The 25,338-nt window shown below is 37.3% G+C and overlaps 1 protein-coding gene across 1 annotated transcript in view; it reads left to right on the top strand.

Annotated features, from left to right (window-relative positions):
- The window catches only part of Grxcr1 (glutaredoxin and cysteine rich domain containing 1), a 122,796-nt gene extending 97,678 nt beyond the window's left edge, over window positions 1-25,118 (top strand). Inside the window, exons 3-4 of the mRNA XM_052199372.1 lie at window positions 16,799-16,864; window positions 24,939-25,118. Coding sequence (XP_052055332.1) covers window positions 16,799-16,864; window positions 24,939-25,118 — 246 coding nt within the window. The remainder of the gene's footprint in view (window positions 1-16,798; window positions 16,865-24,938) is intronic.
- Window positions 25,119-25,338: the final 220 nt, after the last annotated feature.

Below are 25,338 nucleotides of genomic sequence, written 5' to 3'. Positions count from 1 at the left end.
GCCCTTGTATTTGGGGCATAGATGTTCAGGATTGAGAGTTCTTCTTGTTGGATTTTTCCTTTGACCAGCAAGAAGTGACCTTCCATGTCTCTTTTGATGACATTAGGTTGAAAGTCAATTTTATCTGAAATTAGAATGGCAACTCCGGCTTGTTTCCTGGGACCATTTGCTTGTAGAATTGTCTTCCAGCCTTTTACTCTAGGTAGTTTTTGTCTTTGACATTGAGGTGTGTTTCCTGTATGCAGCAAAATGTAGGGTCCTGTTAACGTAACCAGTCTGTTAGTCTATGTCTTTTTATTGGGGAATTGAGTCCATTGATGTTAAGAGATATCAAGGAGTAGTGGTTATTGCTTCCTAACATTTTTTGATTTTAATTTTATACATGTGTGGTTATCTTCTTTGGGTTTGATGAAAGAAGCTTAATATCCTGCTCTTTCCAGGGTATAGTTTCCCTCGTTGTAATGCTGCTTTCCCCCTATTATCCTTTGTAGGGCTGGGTTTGTAGAAAGATATTGTGTAAATTTGGTTTTGTCATGGAATATCTTGGTTTCTTCATCAATAGTAATTGAGAGTTTCGCTGGGTATAGTAGTCTCGGCTGGCATTTGTGTTCTCTTAGCGTCTGCATGAGCTCCGCCCAGGATCTTCTAGCTTTCATGGTCTCTGGTGAGAAATCTGGTGTAATTCTGATAGGTCTTCCTTTATATATTACTTGCCCTTTTTCTCTTACTGCCCTAAGTATTCTTTCTTTGTTTAGTACATTTGGGGTTTTGATTATTATGTGACGGGAGGTATTTCTGTTCTGGTCCAGTCTGTTTGCAGTTCTGTAGGCTTCTTGTATATTCATGGGCATCTCTCTCTTTAGGTTAGGGAAGTTTTCTTCCATAATTTTGTTGAAGATATTTGCTGGCCCTTTAAGTTGTAAATCTTCACTCTCATCAATACCTATAATCCTTGGATTTGGCTTTCTCATTGTGTCCTGGATTTCCTGGATATTTTGGGTTACAAGTTTTTTGCATTTTGCATTTTCTTTAACTGTTGAGTCCATGGTTTCTATGGTATCTTCGGCATCTGAGATTCTTTCTTCCATCTCTTGAATTCTGTTGTTGATATTTGCGTCTCTGGTCCCTGATTTCTTCCCAAGGTTTTCTATCTCCAAAGTTGTCTCCCTTTGTGCTTTCTTAGTTGTTTCTACTTCTGTTTTAGATCCTGGAAATTTTTGCTCAGTTCTGTCATTTGCTTGTTTGTGTTTTCCTCTAATTCTTTAAGCGATTTTTGTGTTTCCTCTTTCATGACTTCTGCCTGTTGATCAAGGTTCTCCTGTATTTCTTTAAGTGATTTTTGCGTTTCCTCCTTATTGGCTTTTGTATTCTCCTGAATTTCTTCCAATGATTTTTGTGTTTCCCTTGTAAAGGCTTCTAATTTTTGATCCATTTTCTCCTGAATTTCTTTAAATATGTCCTTCATGTGTTCCTGTACTAGCATCATGACCAGAGATTTTTAAATCCAAATCTTGTTTTTCCGGTGTGTTGGGTATCCAGGACTTGCTAATATTGGAGAATTGGGTTCAGATGCTGCCATAATGCCTTGGTTTCTATTAGTAATGTTCCTACGTTTGCCTTTAGCCATCTGGTTCTCCCAGGAGTTAGATGGTCTTATTGTCACTGGCTGGTGCTTCAACCTACTGTGGATCTATAAGATTATCTCTGCAACACTGGATGACTGGGTTTCTTCTGGCACAGATTACTGATATGCTGGCTTCCTCTTTTGGGCCTTTGGAGCCCTCTCAGTCTTGCCTCAAGCAATGCTATACTTAGGTTGTCAAGGTTAGCCAGGTGTTCTCTGTCTGCTCTATTATGGAGGGAAGAAGTTGTGGTGGGGGTCACTCCCTCTGTTGATTCTCACATAGGACACAAGTCCTCCGATGGACTGGCTTGCAGATGAACTGCCTATGTGCTCAGATCCTGAGTGCAGGCAGACCCCTGGTGGTTTGCACCAACAGAAATCTAAAGCTCAGGGTGATACAGTACCTAGTGATCCTTTTGTGTCCCTGCAGATAGCAAATATGGCCACGGGGCCCTGTGCTTGTTTTTTGTTGTTATTGTTGTTTGTTTTAGAAGTATTAAATGTTAAGCATTACAAATTATTAATGTTCAAGCATCATTGACAATTCCATATTGTTCGACTTTATGCTGTTAAAGGAAAAGATGTCACTGTGGGAGAGAAGTCTGAAAAAATTATCGAGAAGTCAGCCCATAGAATCCTTCTTTGCTCTACAGGGCTACCCTACCAATAACAAATAAGATGGACAGTATCTCTAGGAGCGTGAGATGTCAGACACAGTAGAAGGCAGAGAGGCCAACCATCCAACATCTGTTCCTTGGATTCCTCAGAATTACATGCCAAACAACACACTTACTGACAGGTTGAGTATAAGGAGGTGAAATGAGTCTAGGTACACTGCTGGAATGCTGATGTGAATGAATGAGTATCTGATCATACAGCTATAGTTTATCCAATGTGAGTGTTCACATTTGAAGTTCAGATCTCTTCCCTATGGATGAGAGATTTTAGGGTCTAAGAAGCTCAGCGATTTATACACTATCATAAAATTTTTTGGCTTTTTTTCACCTTTCTCATAATTACTGGTTAATTTTATATTTTCAAATATTTTATTCACTTTCTTTTTGTTTAAAAATGCTTCTATGGCTCTCTTTATATTAATGTTCTTACTTTTCTATAGTTTTTGGTTATAATACTTTATATCACTAATATTTTTTCTCTAGGTTTTCCTTGATTAGTTATGGTTTTCAATGATTCAATTAAACTTTTTATTTCTGAACCCATTTTTTATTTGATCTTTACTACTACAAATATATTTTTTACTCTCTCGAGTTTCTTTATTGTTGTGGTTTGAGAATATTGCTTTTTTTATCTCTATGTGTTAAAGTATGAAATGGGTACTAACCTTAGTAGTAATTAGATGGGTAAAAAAGCCATCTAATTAGATGAGTGCCTTTTATGCTAGCTCAGCAGTCCCCAACCTGTGGGTTGCAACCCCTTTCAGGGTCACAAATCAGATATGCTGCATATCAGGTATTTACAATATAATTCAAAATAGTAGTAAAATTATAGTTGGGCACACACATATATATGTATATATATGAATATATATATATACACACACACACATACACATATACACATATACATATATACACATATACACATATACGTATATAGCTATAAATGTATAGATTTATCTACATGTTTGTTCAGATCCAGCCAACATTATACACCAAGGTCTTTGATCCTTTTTTGAATAGATTTTTATGGAGAATGAGACAAAAGGGGTTGGTGCAGGGTAGTGTTAGACAGAGCATCCAACCACGTTTGCATACTATTGGGATTGAATCCAGGGCCTTCTTCATGCTCAAAGCATTCTATCAACTGAACTACTGTCCAGTGCACTGGTAGATTTTTTTATGAAGTAAAATATTAAAGTAAAACAAAGCTGTTATATCTCAAGCACATGGAACTGTTATATTGAGTAACTGGACTTTAACATGATCTTTAAGGATAAAGAAGCTTCCTGTTATTATTGCAAGCTTTCATTCCCATGGAGATAGGTTGCAAGTTATGGAAAAGACACTAGGAAGGTAAATTAATTAACAATAATTATATCAGCTAAATAAAATTGCTGAAAGTAGAAGTGTAAATGGAAGGTATACGTGGTTGTTGGGAAGGCTTAGCATTGATTAAACATTGATGACAATAAAAAAGTATAGGTGTGAAGTAGCCATAAATAATTTTATGGTTGAAGGTCACCATAGCATGAGGAACTATTTTAAATTGTCACAACATTAGGAAGGTTGAGAACCACTGAGCTAGCATTTTTTTTCCGGATGGATCTGATACAGTCAAGATATTCTGCTTTAACAAACAGCACTCATTAATGGTAACTTAAAATGGGGAGAGTCAATGAAGCCCAAGAAAGGACATGATCTAAAGTCTGATCTGTATCACCAGACATCATAGTGTAAAAGTAATAATGACAGCGTTAATAGTCAACAGTAATGTATACTACATGCTAAGTAATTAATATTTTCTTTATTAGACTATGCACTGATATATGTTAATATAATACTTTTTTATAATATCCTCAAGGGCAGACATTATTTTAAATACATTTGTACATGAAAAGGTGAAGCTAAGTGAACAAAAGCTTTGCTCCCTGGTAGCCCAGTCTTCTAAAATACATGCTTTTGTCACTCTTAACCTTTAATGATATCTTTATGTCCCAGTTTCCATAATTTTAGTACTTAAGATATTGAAAGATGGTTGTGGGGTGCAATGTAGATTAAATACATGGTACTTGTAGAACATCAGGAAAATTTCCTGAAGATCTGTGTGTTCCTATAGCATTGAATACACTCCATTCTGCTCTATTATTAAAAAATTCTCCTGTTTTAATCCTCCAAACATAGGAAATCCCTAGGATATGGATCATAGAGCCTTGTACTTTAAAGATGACTATAAATTATGTATGGGGACCACGGAGGCTAAAACAGAGGCAATGAATGAACAGGATTTGCTTTTAGGGTCTGGGCTTATCCAATCTCTATGAGTTATAACTCCATGTCCAGAATTTTGGCAGGTAATCTTGAAGGGGTGAGAGGAAACAGCTTAAAGTATATAGAGAGCACTTTCTGTAAAGGGTATTTATCTTATCATCTTTTACTTCTTAACCCTGATGTTAAAATGAATTATTAAATTATAGAAGCATCCAGAAGCTTGTGCCAGGTCTTACTTTCTCCAAACATCTCTGTCTATCACTTTATTTCCACCTATAGGCATTCATGTATAAATACACATATAGATACATATCTTAGGTCAAGAGGACTGCTTTAATAACAACATGTTTGTAAGCTGTGACTAAATTGAGGCACAGAAAGGTATATAGTGTTTGCAGAAGTATATCTTCTTACATTATAGGCTTCTTTTTTTTCTTCTTCTTTTTTTTTTTTCTTCTTCAACTTCACATGGTATAAAAGTCAAGGCAACCTTTTGGGTTCTCTTTTACAGAGACACTAATGTCATTTTTTTTTTAAACTGTGCTCCCATTCCCTAATCTCCCAACAAAGATTCTACTTCCTAATGCAAGAACTCCTGTATTAGAAATTCAATGGATGAAATATTTTATGTGTTGTGGAAGCATCCAAACTTATATATTCCTTTTCTTTTCTCTCCATATAAATATATCTGTGCATACATATGCATTTGCTTCATTATTCATTTACATTACTACATAGCTAGCATTATGAATCAGAAGCTTCGGTCCACATGGAAGACTGATTTATCTCTGAAATAAACTTCAGGGCTGGCACCACCAAAAATGGGCTGGGTCTTTTCATCAATCACTAAATAAGAAAATATTCTACAGGATTTTCTGCAGCCAGATCTTATGGAAGCTTTTTCTCAACTGAATCTCCAACCTCTCAGATAACTATGGCTTGTGTCAAGTTGATATAAGAGTAGCCAGTATATTTGATATGTTTTATTTAGGTATTTCTTTCATATTGTGATACAGCTTGGGTAGTTGCTAAACTATTCTTAGGTTGTTCCTTGTGGGTTCATCTCTTACAAGGTGGACAAGTACACCTTCCCCAGGAACCTCCCAGGCTGGGTTAACAATTTTCCAGTTCTGACAGGCATTTTATGCATCACCGGGCTTGCTGTTTACCAAGCTTCGCTCACTGTTTCTGAACCATGGGCTTCCACTGAAAATTCCTTAACAAAATCCTTCCTGCATGCTCTCAGTTTCCTGTTAGGGTCTTAGAAGCTAGATTATGTTTCCTCCATGAGTTTAAAAAGAACTCTCATTAGACAACCTGTGCTTCTTCACCGTTGAAAAAAACTTTAAAATGTACTACGCCTTTATTTTTGACCATTAAGTGCAGTATGGAAAAGTCCTGTGAGATGGCAGCTGGGTATGGTGTGTTTGTTGTTTCCAGCTTTGATCATGTTACTGTTGGTAACATGAATAATGCAGGAGTCTGCTGATGTGAGCTCTGCAGTGATCTCTCTTCAGTAACCAATCTGTGTTCAAATATCCTCAGTTCTCATCTGGGAAGAGAGCCCATTCAAGTTGGAATTCCTTCCAGTGAATGGAATTTTAATTGACATTTTGATCATCTAATTATATTTCTCAATTACTATTGAAATGAGAGCCTTCATCAAATATTTTTTTTCTGCTGACTGATTAAATACCCATACTGTTCCAGAAAAGCAATAGCCTAAAATTTTCAGTTTTCAGCAATGTTGTTAACTAATTGTTCTTAGGTTTTTATTTGCTTCTGACTCTTCAGGGAATCTTCACTAAAAGCTAGATAAATCTCCCATAATAAACAACATTTGTGGCCATCTTACAACTGAGCTGAAAACTTCCATAGCCTGGGGAAAAATACTGAAAATTCATGTGACATTTCTTCAGATACTCAGAGCCAACCATTGAACTGATCATGGGGTCCTCAATGGAGGAGCTAGAGAAAGGACTGAAGGAGCTGAAGGGCTTTGTAACCCCATAGAAAGAACAACAATATCAACCAACCAGAGCTTCCAGGGTCTAAACCACCAACCAAGGAGTACACATGGAGGAACCCAGGGCTCTGTCTCTATATGTAGCAGAGGACTGCCTTATCTGACATCAGTGGGACAAGAGGCCCTTGGTTCTGTGGAGGCTTGATGCCTCAGAATAAGAGGACGCTAGAGTGGTGAGGCAGGAATGGAGGGCATGAGTGGGAGAGCACCCTCACAGGGGCAAAGGGGAGGGGTGATGAGAGAGATGGTTTGTGGAGGCGAAACCAGGAAGGGGGACAACATTTGAAATGTAAGTAAATAAAACAACCAATAATAAAAAGATTTATTTATTTATTTATTTATTTATAATGTATTTATTTATTTTGTGTTTGTGTACCTATGTGAGTGTATGTGCACCATGTCCCTGCAGAAGCCCATGGAATCCAGAAGGAGGTGTAAACCCTCTGAAATTGGAATTAGAGGTGGTTATAATCTACCATATGGGTTCTGAGAGCCAAGCTTTCTGCAAGAGTGGTAAGGGCTCTCAACTATGGAGCCATCTTTCCAGTATTTCTTTTCCATCATGATGAATAGACACATGCTAAGCTCAACCCTTATAAACAATATGGTATGTCTCGTTTCAACTTATAGTAATTCAGATATAGTAAATATAGTATACTAAATATACCATACTAAATATAGTATCTGAATTTAATGGAAAATATTGTAGTTTAACATTCCCCAAACCCCCAGAATAGCTGTAGCCATTTGCTCCATGCCTGCCAGCTATTTCATATTGTTGCTGTCATATGCCTGCCAGTCACTGACACAGAAAAATAACTTGATTCAGAGCAAGGTCATGCTGATCACATAGACTGTTCTGTTCTGTTCTGTTCTGTATTGTACTGTACATCCTGAGGTTTGTCAATCTTAAGGAATTTCACATTCCTTTAGGTAGGATCAATCAAGTTAAAGGTCAATATGAACTGTTATGGTTTGAGTCAGAGCTGACCACCAGGCAGAACCTCCTGTGCCTGTGTATGAACTCATTGTTGGTTCCGCGGCTGATATTGAAAAAAAATGCTACTAATAAGCCAAAAACTTATGATTGTAATATTCATGCTTTGTTATCTCAATGTTCTGAATTTCCCTTGTTCACCACCCTCTTACCTTACTCAGGACCACTCAGCATAAAGATTAACTGACAATACTTTGTCTACTAAGCTAAAATGTAGTACCATTCCCTTGCTTGCCTTTTAAATATTTGAACCTGTTTTTTCCTTTAAAAACCCTTCTCTGAGAGCAGACTGGGACCACAATTAGGTTCTTGATTCCTTTTAGTGGTCTTGCTCTGATCATTAATAGGGTATGAATTCAATAAACCATCCCCATCTGACTGAGATCAATGTTCGTGTGGTTTGTGGAGCATCTCCTAGACCACAACAGAAAATAGTTTTCTAAACTCTACAGAACTATTGTTATTTGTTTGTGGTCTGACCTTTGTGGGCCTTGCATTAGTTCTTGGGGAATTTACTCCTGTGATTGGCACTTGATTGATATTTGAATTCCCAATAAAGTATGATGCACACTTCCATATTTTTCTCTACTATCTCATGTCATCCCTACAACATTATTATACCCATTTATTAAGAGTGCATAGACTTTTCAAACACAACACTTAACTGTTAAAGTTAATTTATAACTTGTAGATGTTAAATTAACTTGTAATATAAAAGTTAACTTGTAAATGGAATAGTTAGAATTCTAATCTGTACTGTCTTAGTGATCTAAAGTACTGCATTACAAGTCAATGTACCAAAAGACAATTTGGTTAGACAATATGCAAAAATCATGAATCTGTTATTGAGAATAATCCTTAGGCTTTTGCCAACTCAACCCTCAATATTATCATAAAAACAAAACAGAACAACAAAAAACTTACTGTCTTACTAATATCAAGTTTACATAACTGGATATTCACTTAAAGATACATGACTTCAATGACAGCGAAAACAACCTCTCCCTGATCCTCCATTTTGATGGTATAATTTTTGTTATGAAATGTCAGGATTACTCTCACTGGGAAATTATACTTTTCAAATACAATGAAAATAGTGGTTCAGTGTTAATTACATTAAGGGAAAGATGTTGTCTTTGGCAGGCATTTTCTAGCACCCAAGGGTCTCTGTTGCATTATTGCCCAAGAAGTCAATCATTTTAGTTAATTCTGCATCACAGTTTTCTTGCTGGCCCACAGGAGCCTTTGTTGTACTTTTTGACATTGATGGAATATTACTACACCTGTTTTGAGCAGCTTTCAGGTGTCAGTGTTTGATGCAGAACTTCATAGATGCCACACAGCTTTTAACACACTGGAGAAGACTCAGAGCTTAGTCCTGGAGGAAATACTCACTTTGTCAGCAGGGCTCAGGTGGCCTGATTCCAGGCATTGTGGATGTCTGCTCCCATTTCCGGTGGGTGTGCATGGCAGTTGTAGCAACAAACGCTAATTGAGCACATATTTTGGCAGGCAAGGAGCTTGATTCTAGTTGAGCTCTTTCAGTGCCAAACGTGCCATCTGTTCTCCTGATTACACCACAGAAAGAATACCAAGGAGGATCTCTCAGTCCTAGCCTCCTGGTCCCCCCACCCCCGAAACTGACTTGTGAGTGCTTCTCTGCTTGCTTCTCTGGCCCTCTGACATTCTTACTTGAAGCCGCATCATCATGAACTTTCTCATCTCACAAATATTCAATGTGATACTTCCATGGCTTGCTTACTTTTGTTGAGATAGTATTGATGAGAAGAAACACCTTTTTAAAGTTTAATGCATACTTACTATGCAGTTTTGAAGATAAATAATACAGTAAATATTCATGAGCTGTTGATGGTACACAGAACACTGGGTACCTAAGGATGTCACAGCCCTCAGGTCATTATAGCTTGGTGTGCAGTGAGGCAAGTATGGTCTGATGACTGATTTTCCTGAGAATCTCATGGATGCTTCATTTAGATTTACCTTTGTAAGTAGGTTTGAAAGGTGTATTGTAGTTTTCCTAGTGGTAAGTGAAGAGAAGGACAGAGAAAAGTTTAGGTAATGGATGGAGATCCTGTGTACAATTCTAAGGAAGAGGGGAGGGGAACAATTCAGGAAGTTACAGTAGGAAGACCCAACACTTGGAGGGTTGGTCAACCAACAGAGCTGCCATTTGTGGGCCATTCTGAGTGTGGGTTTTTTTGTCAGTCATGAGAAGACTGTTTAACACTCCACGTGTGGTATGTTACAAAACGAAGATAAATACATGGCAGGGAGTCAATTATGTGAGAAGAAAAAGAAGCCTTACAGCAGGAAGCAAAAGCAAAGATGTTACTTGTCATATGAGCCATTTCATCTCTTACCTGAGTTGGTGTTTAGACTCCTGTGCTAAAATGGACTTCTTTTTCCTGAGGAGCTCGTTGAGAATCCAGTCTAAGCCTTAACTATAACTATAACTATCTTTGGGGGATGTGTTTGGGACATTTTCTTCTTCTTAAATTAATAAATATATATATATATATTTATTATCATGCCATGGTATAGTTCCGTAACTTGTATTGTGTTCTTACTAAGATGGAATGGTATAAATATAAAGTAAATATGAACAAATATAAGTAAATATGATCAAAACTCTAATAATATAGGTGTTCACATGTTACACAATGAATATGGATATATACAATATATATTATATATACATATATATTACATACACATACATCATACAGACACACACATATATATGTTAAACACTCACACATATATATTATACACACACACACTTATGAAGCAGAAGGTATACTGGCATACACAATATACAATTATGTCTTAATTAATGGGTAAAATACAATGCTGAAAATGGACAAAACTAAACTTGTTCTCTTCAATTCTCTGCCATGCCCATAACTGCCCATAGAGTGTCTGATATATAATCCTTCTAATATCCTGTTACCACTCTTTTCATGATCATATTCATTTTAATAAAAATGACTCAGAATCAATTATAAAACATAGAACAAATATGTAAGTTATGCAAGAAGTTTTGGTAAACTGGACCATATAACTGTATGATTACCTTATGGTAGCTTGTCATTAAATGGTGGAGTTATAGGTGAAAAGTGTCAAACTTTGGTATTCTTAGCCAAATACAAGAAAAATGATATTTATCAAGAGTGTCAGTATTGAAGGTGGTGGTACACTCTCGGTTGTGGACACAGGGGTATTTTGTTGATCCAGTTAATAGACTGGATACATTTGGCTGAAAAGGGAGTGGATAAGACTTTTGGAATACTCAAATGCTCAAAGAGCAGAGCAGTGAGAGTCTTCTGCTATTAGTATTCTAAACCTCAGCATGGAAGGAAATGGTCCAGTTAGACTGAGATCTTCTTTCTGGCTGCTGTTCTTCGGAACAGAGAGAGAGGGATCCTAGAACGTTCTTGTCCACCCCCACTCCAAGATTTTACACATTAACAGGCTCAAGACACAGAGATGTGGGGCTCAGTAGAGAGCAGGAGAGTTGGGTTACTGTTGTTTCACCTCAGCCCTGATACAGAGAGTACAAACTGGCTTTATAATAGAGACCTGAGCACCAGTTAAGGAATCATTGTGGAGACTCATAGGGTGGGTGACAGCAGGTGACAGAGGGAAGCAGGTATTCGGCTGTCTGCTCTGGCAACTGGGAAACCTTTTAAAATATGAGCACTTGGTATACCACCTATTCACTAGACAGGCAGTTATCTTGAGAATAAGGATTAAGTTTGTCCCACCCTTCCCCCTGCCCCCTCCCTCTGCCCTTACCCCAATCTTTTTTTTAAATATTTTTATTTTCTATATTCTTTGTTTACATTCCAAATGCTTTCCCCTTTCCCAGATCCCCCCCTCGCCATATGTCTCATAAACCTTCTTCTCTCCATCCATTCTCCAATCACCTCCCTCCTTTTTCTCTGTCCTTACATTCCCATCCAATGCTAGATCAATCCTTTCCATACTTCAGGACCCTCTCCATACTTCTTCGTGGGAGTCATTTGTTATGTGATTTGTGCCTTGGGTATTCAGAGCTTCTGGGCTAATTAATATCCACTTATCAGAGATTGCATTCCATGTGTATTCTTTTGTGATTTACCTCACTGGGGATGATATTTTCCAGATCAAACCATTTGCCTAAAAATTTTGTGAATTCATTGTTTCTAATTGCTGAGTAGTATTCCATTGTGTAAATATACAACATTTTCTGTATCCATTTCTCCTTTGAGGGACATCTGGGTTCTTTCCAGCTTCTGGCTTTTATAAATAAGGCTGCTATGAACATAATGGAGTGTGTCTTTATTGCATGCTGGGGAATCCTTTGGGTATATGCCCAGGAGAGTTATAGCAGGGTCCTCCAGAAGTGTCATGTTCAGTTTTCTAAGGAACCGCCAGACTGATTTCCAAAGTGGTTGTACCATCTTACAGCCCCACCAACAGTGGAGGAGTGTTCCTCTTTCTCCACATCCTCGCCAACACCTGCTGTCTCCTGAGTTTTTGACCTTAGCCATTCTGACAGGTGTAAGGTGAAATCTCAGGGTTGTTTTGATTTGCATTTCCCTAATGACTAATGATGTTGAGCACATCTTAAGGTGCCTCTCGGCCGTCTGAATTTCTTCAGGTGAAAATTCTTTGTTTAGATCTGTACCCCATTTTTAATAGGGTTATTTGGTTCCCTGGGGTCTAACTTCTTGAGTTCTTTGTATATATTGGATATTAGCCCTCTATCAGATGTAGGGTTGGTGAATATCCTTTCCCAATTTGATGGCTGCCGTTTTGTCCTTTTAACAGTGTCCTTTGCCTTACAGAAACTTTGTAATTTTATGAGGTCCCATTTGTCAGTTCTTGACAGTTAGAGCATAAGCTATTGGTGATCTGTTCAGGAACTTTTCCCCTGTGCCCATGTCCTCAAGGGTCTTCCCCAGTTTCTTTTCTATTAGTTTCAATGTGTCTGGTTTTACATGGAGGTCCTTGATCCACTTGGAGTGAAGTTTAGTACATGGAGATAAGAATGGATCAATTTGCATTTTTCTGCATGCTGACCTCCAATTGAACCAGCACCATTTGTTGAAAAGGCTATCTTTTTTCCGCTGGATGTTTTTGGCTCCTTTGTCGAAGATCAAGTGACCATAGGTGTGTGGATTCATTTCTGAATCTTCAATTCTATTCCATTGGTCCACTTCTCTGTCACTGTGCCAATACCATGCAGTTTTTTGTTTTTAACACTATTGCTCTGTAGTATTGCTTGAAGTCAGGGATACTGATTCCCCCAGAATTTCTTTTGTTGTTGAGAATAGTTTTAGTTATCCTGGGTTTTTTGTTATTCTAGGTGAATTTGAGAATTGCTTTTTCTAACTCTGTGAAGAACTGAGTTGGGATTTTGATGGGGATTGCGTTGAATCTGTAGATCGCTTTTGGCAAGGTGGCCATTTTAACTATATTATTCCTGCCAATCCATGAGCATGGCAGATTTTTCCATTTTCTGAGGTCTTCTTCGATTTCCTTCTTCAGAGACCTGAAGGGCAGGAAATCATCAAACTTCGGGCCAAAATCAATCAAGTAGAAACAAAGAGAACCATACAAAGAATCAACATAACCAGGAGCTGGTTCTTTGAGAAAATCAACAAGATAGATAAACCCTTAGCTAGAATAACCAAAGGGCACAGAGACAGTATACAGATTAACAAACTTAGAAATGAAAAGGGAGATATAGCAAAAGAAACTGAGGAAATTCAAAAAATCATTAGATCCTACTACAAAAGCATATACTCAACACAACTGGAGAATCTGGAGGAAATGGACAGTTTCCTAGACAGATATCTGACACCCAAACTAAATCAGGATCAAATAGATCATCTAAACAGTCCCATAACACTCGAAGAAATAAAAAGGGTCATAAAAAGTCTCCCAACCAAAAAATCACGGGACCAGATGGCTTCAGTGCAGAATTCTATCAGACCTTCATAGAAGACCTAACACCAATACTCTTCAAACTATTCCACAAAATAGAAACAGAAGGAACTCTACCCAACTCGTTCTATGAAGCCACAATTATGCTGATACCAAAACCACACAAAGATCCAACAAAGAAAGAGAACTTCAGGCCAATTTCCCTTATGAATATTGATGCAAAAATACTTAATAAAATTCTTGCCAACCGAATCCAAGAACACATCAAAGTGATCATCCACCATGATCAAGTAGGCTTCATCCCAGGGATGCAGGGATGGTTCAATATAAGGAAATCCATCAATGCTATCCACTACATAAACAAACTCAAAGAAAAAAACCATATGATCATCTCATTAGATGCATAAAAAGCATTTGACAAAATCCAGCATCCTTTCATGCTAAAAGTATTGGAAAGAACAGGAATTCAAGGCCCATACCTAAACATCGTTAAAGCAATATACAGCAAACCAGTAGCCAACATCAAACTAAATGGAGAGAAACTTGAAGCAATCCCACTAAAATCAGGGACTAGACAAGGCTGTCCTCTCTCTCCATATCTTTTCAATATAGTACTTGAAATTCTAGCTAGAGCAATTAGACAACATAAGGAAGTCAAGGGGATACAAATTGGAAAGGAAGAAGTCAAATCATCACTATTTGCAGATGACATGATAGTCTACTTAAGTGACCCGAAAACCTCCACCAGAGAACTCCTATAGATGATAAACAACTTCAGCAAAGTGGCTGGTTATCAAGTCAACTCAAGCAAATCAGTTGCCTTCCTATACTCAAAGGATAAGCAGGCTGAGAAAGAAGTTATGGAAATGACACCCTTCACAATAGCCACAAACAATATAAAGTATCTTGGGGTGACTTTAATCACCCCAGTCTTGATATGAGCAAAGCTTGACACTCTTCTGTGGGGTAGAATCTATGCTCGGGAAATTTATTTGGCTAAGGAAGAGAGGATTCCATGCATTTATGGGCAATGAACTAGATTCCTTCTCAGCACATATTGTATTTTAAACAACCAACAAAGGCACAATGCAGTCCTCAGAACCGGGAAGCTGACGAGCCATAGGTTTTATGGGGCATTTATTTTGTTTGCTGTCTTTGTGGTGTATTTTCTTTCATTAGAGAAAAATGAGCTGTATATTCTCCTTGTTGCCTTAGTTCTTGCACCAAATTCCCCAGAGGATTTCCCCATTTTAGTCTGGTTAAGTCAGGAACGGAAATGAAAAGCTGCAAAACTAAAATATTACTGTTTTTTTTCCTGAGTTTCTGCCATTACGTTTTGGCGATGGACTTCCATCTCCCGTGTCTTTATGTTGGCTGTCACATCTGTCTGTGTTGTGTGCCTGGTGAAACTATCAGCAAGTAAATGAATATAACGTACATCCTAGGCTCTGTGCATTTTCTGCCTCTCTGTTCATCCATCCGTAGTGGATTTTAATATATTGATTTGACATTTCTGATGCTGATATTTGTTAGGAGGTAGAGTACACTGAAATGAAACAGGTCTAGAGGTTCCTAGGCAACAAGAGGAAATAACCTGTGCAGTGCTTAGATGAGTCACATGTTCTTCATGACCTGAAGAAGTGATGAAAGGACCACTATCGCTAACCCAAAAAGGCAATCTGCTGCTTCAGCAAGCAGATCCCTGGTCCAAATTTTCATCCTTTATCTGTCCTTTGCTCATACCATTCTTTTAGTATTAATTTTCAGTTCTCCTGGTGGATTGCTCTTTTGCATGTTTTCACAGAAGATATGCTTTGATCTCTGAGTAAACTAAGATGTTATTATTTCTTTAGATATTAGCAATGTTTACCACAAGTTAAAAATAAATGGTATTATCTTCCTCCCTGACTTGTTCAGCTCTTACTCTAAGCAATGCAGTGGCAATTTTATAAGGTTATATACAAAGGAGATATGGATTCAGCCTTTTAAAAATTTTTTCTATATTCTTTGTTTACATTCTGAATGCTTTCCCCTTTCCCGGTTCCCCCCTCCCCATCGGTCTGGTTCAATTGGAGGTCAGCATGCAGAAGAATGTGAATTGATCCATTCTTATCTCCTTGTACTAAGCTCAACTCCAAGTGGATCAAGGATCTCCACATAAAACATGACCCACAGAAACTAATAGAAAAGAAACTGGGGAAGACCCTTGAAGACATCGGTACAGGGGGAAAGTTCCTGAATAGAACACCAGTAGCTTATGCTCTAAGATCAAGAATTGACAAATGGGACCTCATAAAATTATGAAGTTTCTGTAAGGCAAAGGACACTGTCAAATGTCACTCACACTTTCCTCTCCTCTCCCTGTACTGTGAAAAGTGGCAAGTAAGAACAAGGAGGGAAGAGAAGACAGGAGTGGGTGGATGGGTGGAGGAACACCCTCATAGAGGCAGGCAAGGGAGGATGGGATAGGGTTTTTTAGAAGGGGAGACCTGGAAAGGGGAAAACATTTGAAATGTAAATAAAGAAAATATCCAATAAAAAAAAATGAATGCTAAGACGTTAGTAAGGAGAGGAAATGGCGTTAGTTCAGAGAATCATGCTGAATGTGTAGGGACATGCATACAGGGCTCCCATTCTTGTTTTCACAGAAAGTATTGGAAGTTAAAAACATCACTGGAACTTCCCTTCCCTGCGTTCCAACTCCTTTTATGCTTTCTCTGCAGGAGACTTTGGAGTTGTTGTTTAATTTTACTAACGGTCAATTCCGACTAATAGCAGAGTCTTCTGTATTAAATGAGATGAAGTTTTCTGTCTGACAATAGTGTTGGTTGAATGATGATTATTTTGTTAGCTGGTTCATGCATGACTTTAAAAAGGGTGAAGTCCCAGGTGAGTAGGAGAGGGGCAGAGATGATCCAGGCTGTGGATTTGCTCAAAGCCCTCTTCTCCAGAGGGAACATCTGGCAATAGGCTGTATGCGTGTGCATTGTGCATGCTTGTCTGGACTTGGTGTGACAGTTAGTATGCCCCCAAACGTGTCCCTGTTGGTAGCCTTCTTGGTTCCTAATGTGGCCCTTGATACTAGAGTCAGTATGTAACAGTAAAACTTTTTGGTCTTTATATTCAATTTCATTCAGAGCTGAGAAGATTGTGTTCATTATGTTATGAGTTAACCTTTCCTGGCTACAACTTTGGCGTTTCAAATACTAACACAACTAATTTTCATTTCTCTCTAACCCTCTTGTTAATAGGGTGCTGAGAAAATTTTGTCAATGAACGAATCAGGAGAACTGCAAGACCTTTTAACCAAAATCGAGGTAATTGTGCTTTTAACATCTTATTTCTAGCAATCAAAATGTTAAGCACATTCTGACTGTAATTGGTTCTCTAGCTGAATTTGTATCCTATGTTCATACAAGTATACGTGTGACAGTTGTAATTGGGTACCACCTGCCATTACATTTGCTCCAAGTAGGGTGATTTAAGCATCTGCTTCTAACAACCTCATACTATTAACTGAACTTTTTAGTTGGTTTTATCAGAGACTAATTATAATAGAGGTATTGGTGAAGTATTAAAATAGACAATTGTCTTAAAGCACACTTATTCCCATGGATTTACTCATCTTTATGAAGGCAAACAGAACACCATTCCTATGAGACATGTTTTAATTTCTGTTTTTACCTTTTACCATTATAGCATCGGAGATACAATTATTCAAATATATAGTGCATTAAATCGATGTGCAGGCAGGAAACCCTTAGCATTTCTCTGGTGTAGCAGCCTGTTTCTTTCTGAGTGTAGGGAGACCGTATGCTTTAGCATCCAGATGGAAATTACACATTCATAATTATCCAGAGTTTTCCCAGGTGAACAAGACTGGCCAGCACCCACATGCTTTTACTGACTCTTCTTGTTATCACCTTACATTTGATTCTTTCCCATACCTTCGACATCAGTCAGGCTAAGAGCTATGTGGCCTCTTTGTTCTCTTAGAACCACTCACCTAGGCAAGTTGTGCCCACCCAGAGTGTTATTTTTTCCAGGACCTCACTGCACTTTACTACCTGCAAGGCCTGTTGTGTCTAGCCTTTCCTGCCTTCTTATCTCCATGAATTTTTATACCATGTGGCTGCCAAAGGATCCCTTTTGTCCCTTTTACTTGGGTTTTTAATTTTATCCCAAATGAGCTACTTCTTACTTTTAATAGTCAGTTTTATTGATATTTAGTCTTTCTCAGAAGGAAAACAAAATGTGTTCATTCATTTGACAAATAGTTCAAATAGCTATGATTTGTAAGCATTTTCCTTTGGGAGACGATGGTTGTCTGTTCAAAGATTTGCTTGCATATAGCAATAACTAAGAAAATTTTGTGATAATTTCTGTCATAATAATAACTGTTGCATTATATTTGTACACCATGGTCCAATAAAGGTGATAGTCAGAGAGGACGGGTTTCTGAACACGGAGGGTTCCTGGTATGTAGGAATAGAATATGCCATAATCTGAATTTCTAGATTTCCCAAGCATTCATAATTTGAAAAATTTTAAATATTGTTTGAAATTTGAGGGTTTTATCTGGAAACTCAGATCTATAATGATAGTTATGTGACTTTAGACTTGTTCCTTTATGCCTTGGAGTCCTGATAACTTTAGGTATCAAATGAGAGTTTTCACTGGCTTGTCTAAATTTTCATTCAGCTAAAAAATATTTGTGTGGGTAGATTACTTTCTTTTTGTTCCTATAGACTGCTTCAGTTCCATAAAGCCATTAATTTAGGTTAATATGTGTCTTTTTATTCAATGTACACAATTTGCATAGTATATATTATTTAATATTATATAATTTTCTGAGCATATTTTAATTCTGATAGTAAAGAATACACCAATTTGATTTTATATGGATATTTGAAAACTGAGGGCATTTAATTTAATACCTATATACCTCTCCAATACAGCTCTTTCCAGTAACTCTGGCTACTGAAAACACAATGGAAATACTTTCTGACTGAACTGTCCAAGGTAGTGACCACTGACTGCCAGTGGCTATTGAGTACAGAATATTGTTTAGAGACTGAGAATTAGCTTTTTGAGCTTGGAGTCTCATTTAGATTAAGCTAGCTTCCAACTTCTGACATAGCTGAGCACGACTTTGAACTCCTGATTCCCTTGCTTTTACCTCCCAAAGAAACAGAATTTTAAATTTTATTAATTTTTTTATTCCAGTTGAAATATAAATAGCCTTATGTAGATAGTATTGTATTAGATGGTTTTATACTAATTCGATACAAGTTAGAGTCATAAGAGAGGAAGGAACCTCAATTGATCTTCCATAAGATTAGGATGTAAGGCATTTTCTTAATTAGTGATCAACGGAAGAGTACCCAGTACATTGTGGGTGATGCAGTTCCTGGGCTGATGCTCCTGGGTTCTGTAAGAAAGCAGGATGAGAAAGTCATATGAAGCAAGACAGTAAGCAGCATCCCTCCATAGCCTCTGTATCAGCTCCTACCTCCAGGTCCCTGCCCTGCGTGGGTTCCTGTCCTGACTTCTTCGTGATGAACAGTGATGTGAAAGAATAAGATAAAAAAAAAAAAAAACTCTTTCCTTCCCAACTTGCTTTTGGTCATGGCATTTTGTCACCACAACAGATACTCTAAGCAAAGCATTTTAACTCTATACATTAGTAGTGACTTTCAGAGTCTTACAGGATGAATGAGCTTTGATAGTTTTCTTTGTATAGATATGTAATTGACTCAAATGTTCTCAACATTTAGTCCTTTGTATCCATGACACTTTTATTCTGCCATTTAACATCAACATACTAGATTAATATAACTGTTCTTTCTCTTTCAGCTTACAAGGTTTTATAGAAAACATTTTCTCTAAGTTTGTCTCTGTTTTACAATCAGTGCAATAGGGTAAAAAATATATTAAGAGTATTCCTAATTTGGAAAAGGATGGTGTGCTAGTGTCTTCTATTTTTATGCTAATTTTAAGGTACTACAGTTCAGTTGGACCCCTTGTCTGAAGGGTAAAACTGGAAAAGAATTTATAGTCAACCAAGAAATCCTTGAATTCTGCCCTTGAGGGAACTAGGGTTTAATGAAAGACAACTTAGATAAAGAAACAGGCCCTAGAGGGTATTAGATGATCAGTCAAAGTGGATGAGCATACTATATTCAAGTCTGAACCATCCAGCACTTCTGGTTAACTTTAGCAGGAGCTAAATATTCACAAGACCATAAGTATATAAATACTGATTATGTCACAAATAATATGCGTGGCATTTTATATATACTGAGTGATTGAAATAGGTTTTATTATTATTCCCATGATGCCATTAAGGAATACAATCACAGAAAGAGACTAAATCACATGCTCAGGATGTTAGAGAAAATAGTTAGTTCCTGAAGCTGATCAGCCTGACTCTAAAGCCCATGCTATTATTTATAAAGCTATGCTTCTGTGACAATCAGTTCAAGTGACATACAGGTAAATGGGACAAATGACTTTATTGTGACAGAAAAAAAAAAAGACTAGCTGAAAAAATTATCTGGTGTATTAGGTGCAGAGAATAAGCTATTCTAACACTGTAGTGTGTTTCTTATGGAACATCCCAGAGGATGGATACATGGTCATTCTATTGTAAGACTAAAATATTAGATAGATTCTATGAAGTTCTGATCTGTATTATTGATACCAATGATGGTCATTAACTGCCCCTGGTCCTCATAGTCCAAGTCCCAGTCAGAAGTGATGGTGTGGGATTAGACTCAGAAGGTGTATGTGCCCAACAGAAGGAAATCAGAAAATAAGCATACATTATTTTAGTCAAGAATGCTACCATATATACTGTTCAAATGAACATTTATCTGGCAACCTGAGTGACTGAGATTATTGATAGAGATTTTCTATGTCCCCTGCATGAACAACTGGCCTAGTAGAGAAGATTTACATGACACAAAAGCCATGTCTTATCTCACATTTGTCATTGAAATAGTTAATTTATAAAATGATAATAGAGGTGGTCTCAGAATAGTTTCATCACTGTGATGAAAGCAACAGAATTAACAGGTGATTCAAAGGCATATTTACTTTTCCTTTACAGAGGCAAGCTCTTAAACCAGAAGGCTAATATTAATACATTTAAACCAAATAGCCTCACTTAGGATGATATTCTCCAGTTACATCCATTTGTCTAAGAATTTCATGAATTCATTATTTTTAATGGCTGAATAGTACTCCATTGTGTATATATACCACACTTTCTGTATCCATTCTGCCATTGAGGGGCAACTAGGTTTTTTTCCAGCTTCTGGCTATTATAAATAGGGCTCCTATGAACATAGTGGAGCATGTGTCCTTATTACATGTGGGAGAATCCTCTGGGTATATGCCCAGGAGCGGTATAGCAGAGTTTTCTGGTAGTATTATGACTAGTTTTCTGAGGAACCACCAGACTGATTTCCAGAGTGGTTTTACCAGCTTGCACTTGAGTGAGGACCCAATCACAAAAAAACACTCATGCTGTGCACTCACTGATAAGTGGATATTAGTCCAGAAGCTTGGAATACCCAAGACACAATTTACATATCAAATGATGCCCAAGAAGGAGGAGGAACAAAGTATGAATACTCTAGTCCTTCTTAGAAGGAGGAGCAAAATACCCACAGAAGAAGATACAGAGACAAAGTGTGGAGCAGAGTCTGAAGGAAAGACCATCCAGATACTACCACTACCTAGGAATCCCATATGCAATTACAAAAACCAGACACCATTGTAGATGCTCACAAGTGCTTGCTGACAGGAGCAAGATATAGCTGTCACCTAGGAGGCTCTGTTAGTGCATGACAAATACAGTGGGGGAAACTCTCAGCCAGCCATTAAACCGAGCACACGGTCCCCAGTGGATAAAATAAAGGACCAAAGGAGATGAAGGGGTTTGCAGCACCATAGGAGGAACAACAATATGAGTCACCAAGTACTCCCAGAGCTCCCAGGGACAAAACCATCAACCATAGAGTACACATGGAGTTACCCATAGCCCCAGATACATCGGCAGCAGAGGATGACCTTGTTGGACACCAAATGGGGGAGAGTCCCTTAGTCTTGGAAAGACTTGATACTGTAGTGTTGAGGAATTCCAGGACAGGGAAGCGGGGGTGGTGGGTTGATTGTGGAAGGGGAGATGGCTTATGCGATTTTCAGGGGAGGGGGGGAACCAGGAAAGGGAACAGCATTTGAAGTGTAAATAAAGAATATACCTAATAAAAAATAAAATAAACCAAATAGCCCAGCATGATAGAACATGGTTAAGTCATATGACTATGAATGATTTAAATGGAGACAACATCTGGTGAATATGACTTAAGGTAGAGATTTATTAATAGAAAAATGGCTTAAGATTTCTAACCTCTTTGTGTGCCAGCCAGCCTTCTATTTGTCCTTTGTGGATTAGGTCACCGAATCCTGTCAATAATTGAGAAATCAAAGAAAGATCTCATCTTACAATTCACAGATTCTGAAGACAGGATTTTAAGATGGCCTTCATATACCAGTGATTCTGTCAACGCGAGAATGTGTGTGTCAGTATTGATATGTAAATTTTCTCTCAGGCAATTTATCACTTGTGACTTTCAGATAAATTATGAAATCAGAGTAGACTTTTGGTACTAGTGGATTTAACATTTGATGCTTTTACTTATCAAAAGTATTTCTGTAGGCTATATTTCAGATATATGATGTGCAATAAATTCTAATTCTGTTGCGTTAAAATTTTGAGTTCTATGTACAGACAACCTGATGTTCGGAGTGAATAAATGATAGGCAGTGAGTCTAGGCAGATGCATAGATCCCATGGTTTATTTCCTCTGGTTTTTGTCATCATAAACATATTCTTCAGGAAAAACATGCTATTTTAAAATTTCATCATTTAGAGCTGTCCTAGGGCATAGTGGGAGGTGGCATCAGGTAAATTCTACCTGGTGTTCTTTTTTTTTTTTTTTTTTTTTTTTTTACTGAAAATGCTGAGGCACATTTTTTTTTTTTTAAAAAAAACCTACCAGATAATTTACATTGGTTGATAAACAGCTGTTTTCCAAACATTACTCCTGTTGCTTGACAGCACCAGCCCTAGGTGCTGTCATTTACATTTTAATCTCACATAAACTATGAATGGTTTGTATTTTAATTATTTCCAAGTAAATATATATGTTTATATAAAAAATATTTGTGATCTATCTGAAATTCCAACTTAACTGAACATAATTTTATTGCCAATAAAATTAATAAAAAATTAATAAACCAACATTCTTCAGTTGATAGTGGCAACCTTGTTCTACTAGGAACACAGACCTATTTACAATCTAGCAGTAATGAGTGGAATCCTGGACTTCTGAGCCTTCTAGCTCTCTCTTCTAAGCTATAGGCTGGCCTAATATCTGTTTTTTCTAGTTGATACAATATAAAAAAATTATATCTGTCTGTCTGTCTGTCTATCATCTATCATCTCCCAAGCTTGCCTCAAACTCACTATGCAGCCAAAGATGGCCTTAAACATTTTATTCTCTTGCCTCTGCTTTTGAAGTTCTGAGTTTACAGGTATATACCAAAAAAATCTCAGCTTGATATTTTTGAGTGTATCCTTCTTTCACAATTTTAGTAATGTCAATCATGTATTGATATAATCATTTTATTTCTGAAATGTGATGACACCATTACTTGCTAATTCTCCTATATTTAGCTTTTAAAATGTATTCTTTCCCTCCAAATATTCAGGAAGACATTTTAACATTACAAAATGAATAAGGCCTGCTCACCTTTTTTTTTTCTGTAGGAATCAGTTTTTACAAAGAACAGCTGCAAAAATTTCAAATTACCACTTACATTCAATCAATCTATTTGGGAAATCTTTGAATCTCTTCAACCTTGATGACATTTCCAGTTTCCAATTTGTGTCATCTATATTGGTAAAATCTACTTTCAATCAAAATAATTCTGTGCTGTTAAAAATGAGATATTACATGGGTTTTGTGTCTTACAATAACAGGTACACCAAAGGATAGTTAGTGAGTAGGTCTTGGAGATAATATATATATATCAGAAATGAGATCTGAGGACATATGGATAATGCATCCTCTTGCATATGCTAATGTTTACTTCCCAAACTACATTCTGGAAATTACTTAGGCAAAGACAGTTTTATTTATTTGTTTGATTTTTGGATTCTTTTAGTTATAGATAGTAGGGAATTGGAGAGTAAATCCAGTTACCTCAGGTTCCTTTTTAGTTGCATTTTTTGGAGATTTTAATGTGCAATTTTGACTCTCCATGCAAATCTCTCTCTCTCTCTCTCTCTCTCTCTCTCTCTCTCTCTCTCTCTCTCTCTCTCTCTCTTTGTGTGTGTGTGTGTGTGTGTACTTTTTTGCCTACCTTTCACAAAGCCATGTTTTCAAACATTGCTGCTAATTCCTGTACTGCAAGTCAGGAACTTTATATCATTTCTGTTTGTGTTCATTCTGTAATGGCTTCTAATCACCCCTGGCATGGTGAGTTCTAACAGTGAATTCTGAGAAAGCTTACATGTTCAGAGAAACAAATGGAAATGAATGGGAATATTTTATAAAACATTGTTTTCCACAGAGCCTGGTTGTATTTATTCTATATTCGAGATCCTTTATCTTTGCTTGAGATGGAAAGGCTGATAGCTATTAAGAAAGGTTTATGATGTGCATAAATGCCTCAAGATACCGATTTCTGTTTTCTTAAGTATCAAATGATGATAATGATGCTTGAATTGTTTCTTTCTTGAAGATGATGTCTATAGAGGAGAGGGAGGGTGGAAGAAGGAAATATTGCATAATGATACACTTGAAAGTGCTTTGAAAAGATTAGGGAATTATTCAAATTGGCAATGTAATGATGGATCTTCAGTTGATAGTGGCTCTTTCAAATTTTAGCTCAGAGTTTCCTGATTTTTCAAAATCTTTATTAGAATTTACTGTTTTATAAGACAGAAAAGTGTTAAGTGATGCACAAGGTAAAGTTAGAAGCATTTTCTTCTCATGAAATAACTATCTCTTGTTATATTTGGTTGGCAAAAATGTTTTCATATGATGAAATTCTCCAAAGTATGTAACACCCAATACAGCCTATTATTGACCAGGCTTTATAAAGCAAGCCTGTGCTGTGGATGGCCATTAGGGAGGGCAGTGAAAAAGTTCTGCAGTTGTCCTTCCACTAGGTCCCATGGATAGTAATGGCAGATACACTTAAGGGCATCGCCACAGTTACCTTCTACCAATGTTTTACAACATTTCATAGTTCTGATTGGATTGTGCATTTTAAAGCATTTTCTGTCCTTTTCTTATTTCTTGTCCCCCTATTCAGAGAGTCCAGCATCCACACGAGTGTCCCTCCTGTGGAGGCTTTGGCTTCCTTCCATGCTCTGTGTGCCATGGGAGCAAGATGTCGGTGTTCCGCAATTGCTTTACGGACGCTTTCAAAGCCCTGAAGTGTACAGCTTGTAATGAGAATGGTCTTCAGCGCTGCAAGAACTGTGCCTGCTAACTGGTGCTTCCGCCAGGAGAAAGCCTCATTTCATTAAACAGAGGATACAATTTGGCTTCTAAGAATTTTTTTAAAGAAAGTCATGTTTTTAGATTAAACAATAAAGTTTGTATATTATAATTACTTTGTTTTATTTTTTCACTATGTTGCTTTATTAAATAAACATGTATGTTTTTCAAGAGCTATCACAGGCCAAGGCCTATGCTAGTTGTTGGTTTCT

Source organism: Apodemus sylvaticus, chromosome 11 (genome assembly GCF_947179515.1).
Source record: "Apodemus sylvaticus chromosome 11, mApoSyl1.1, whole genome shotgun sequence".
NCBI classification, from domain to species: domain Eukaryota; kingdom Metazoa; phylum Chordata; class Mammalia; order Rodentia; family Muridae; genus Apodemus; species Apodemus sylvaticus.
The sequence above is the reverse complement of the archived record's forward strand: the minus strand, read 5'-3'. Positions and strand labels throughout refer to the sequence as shown.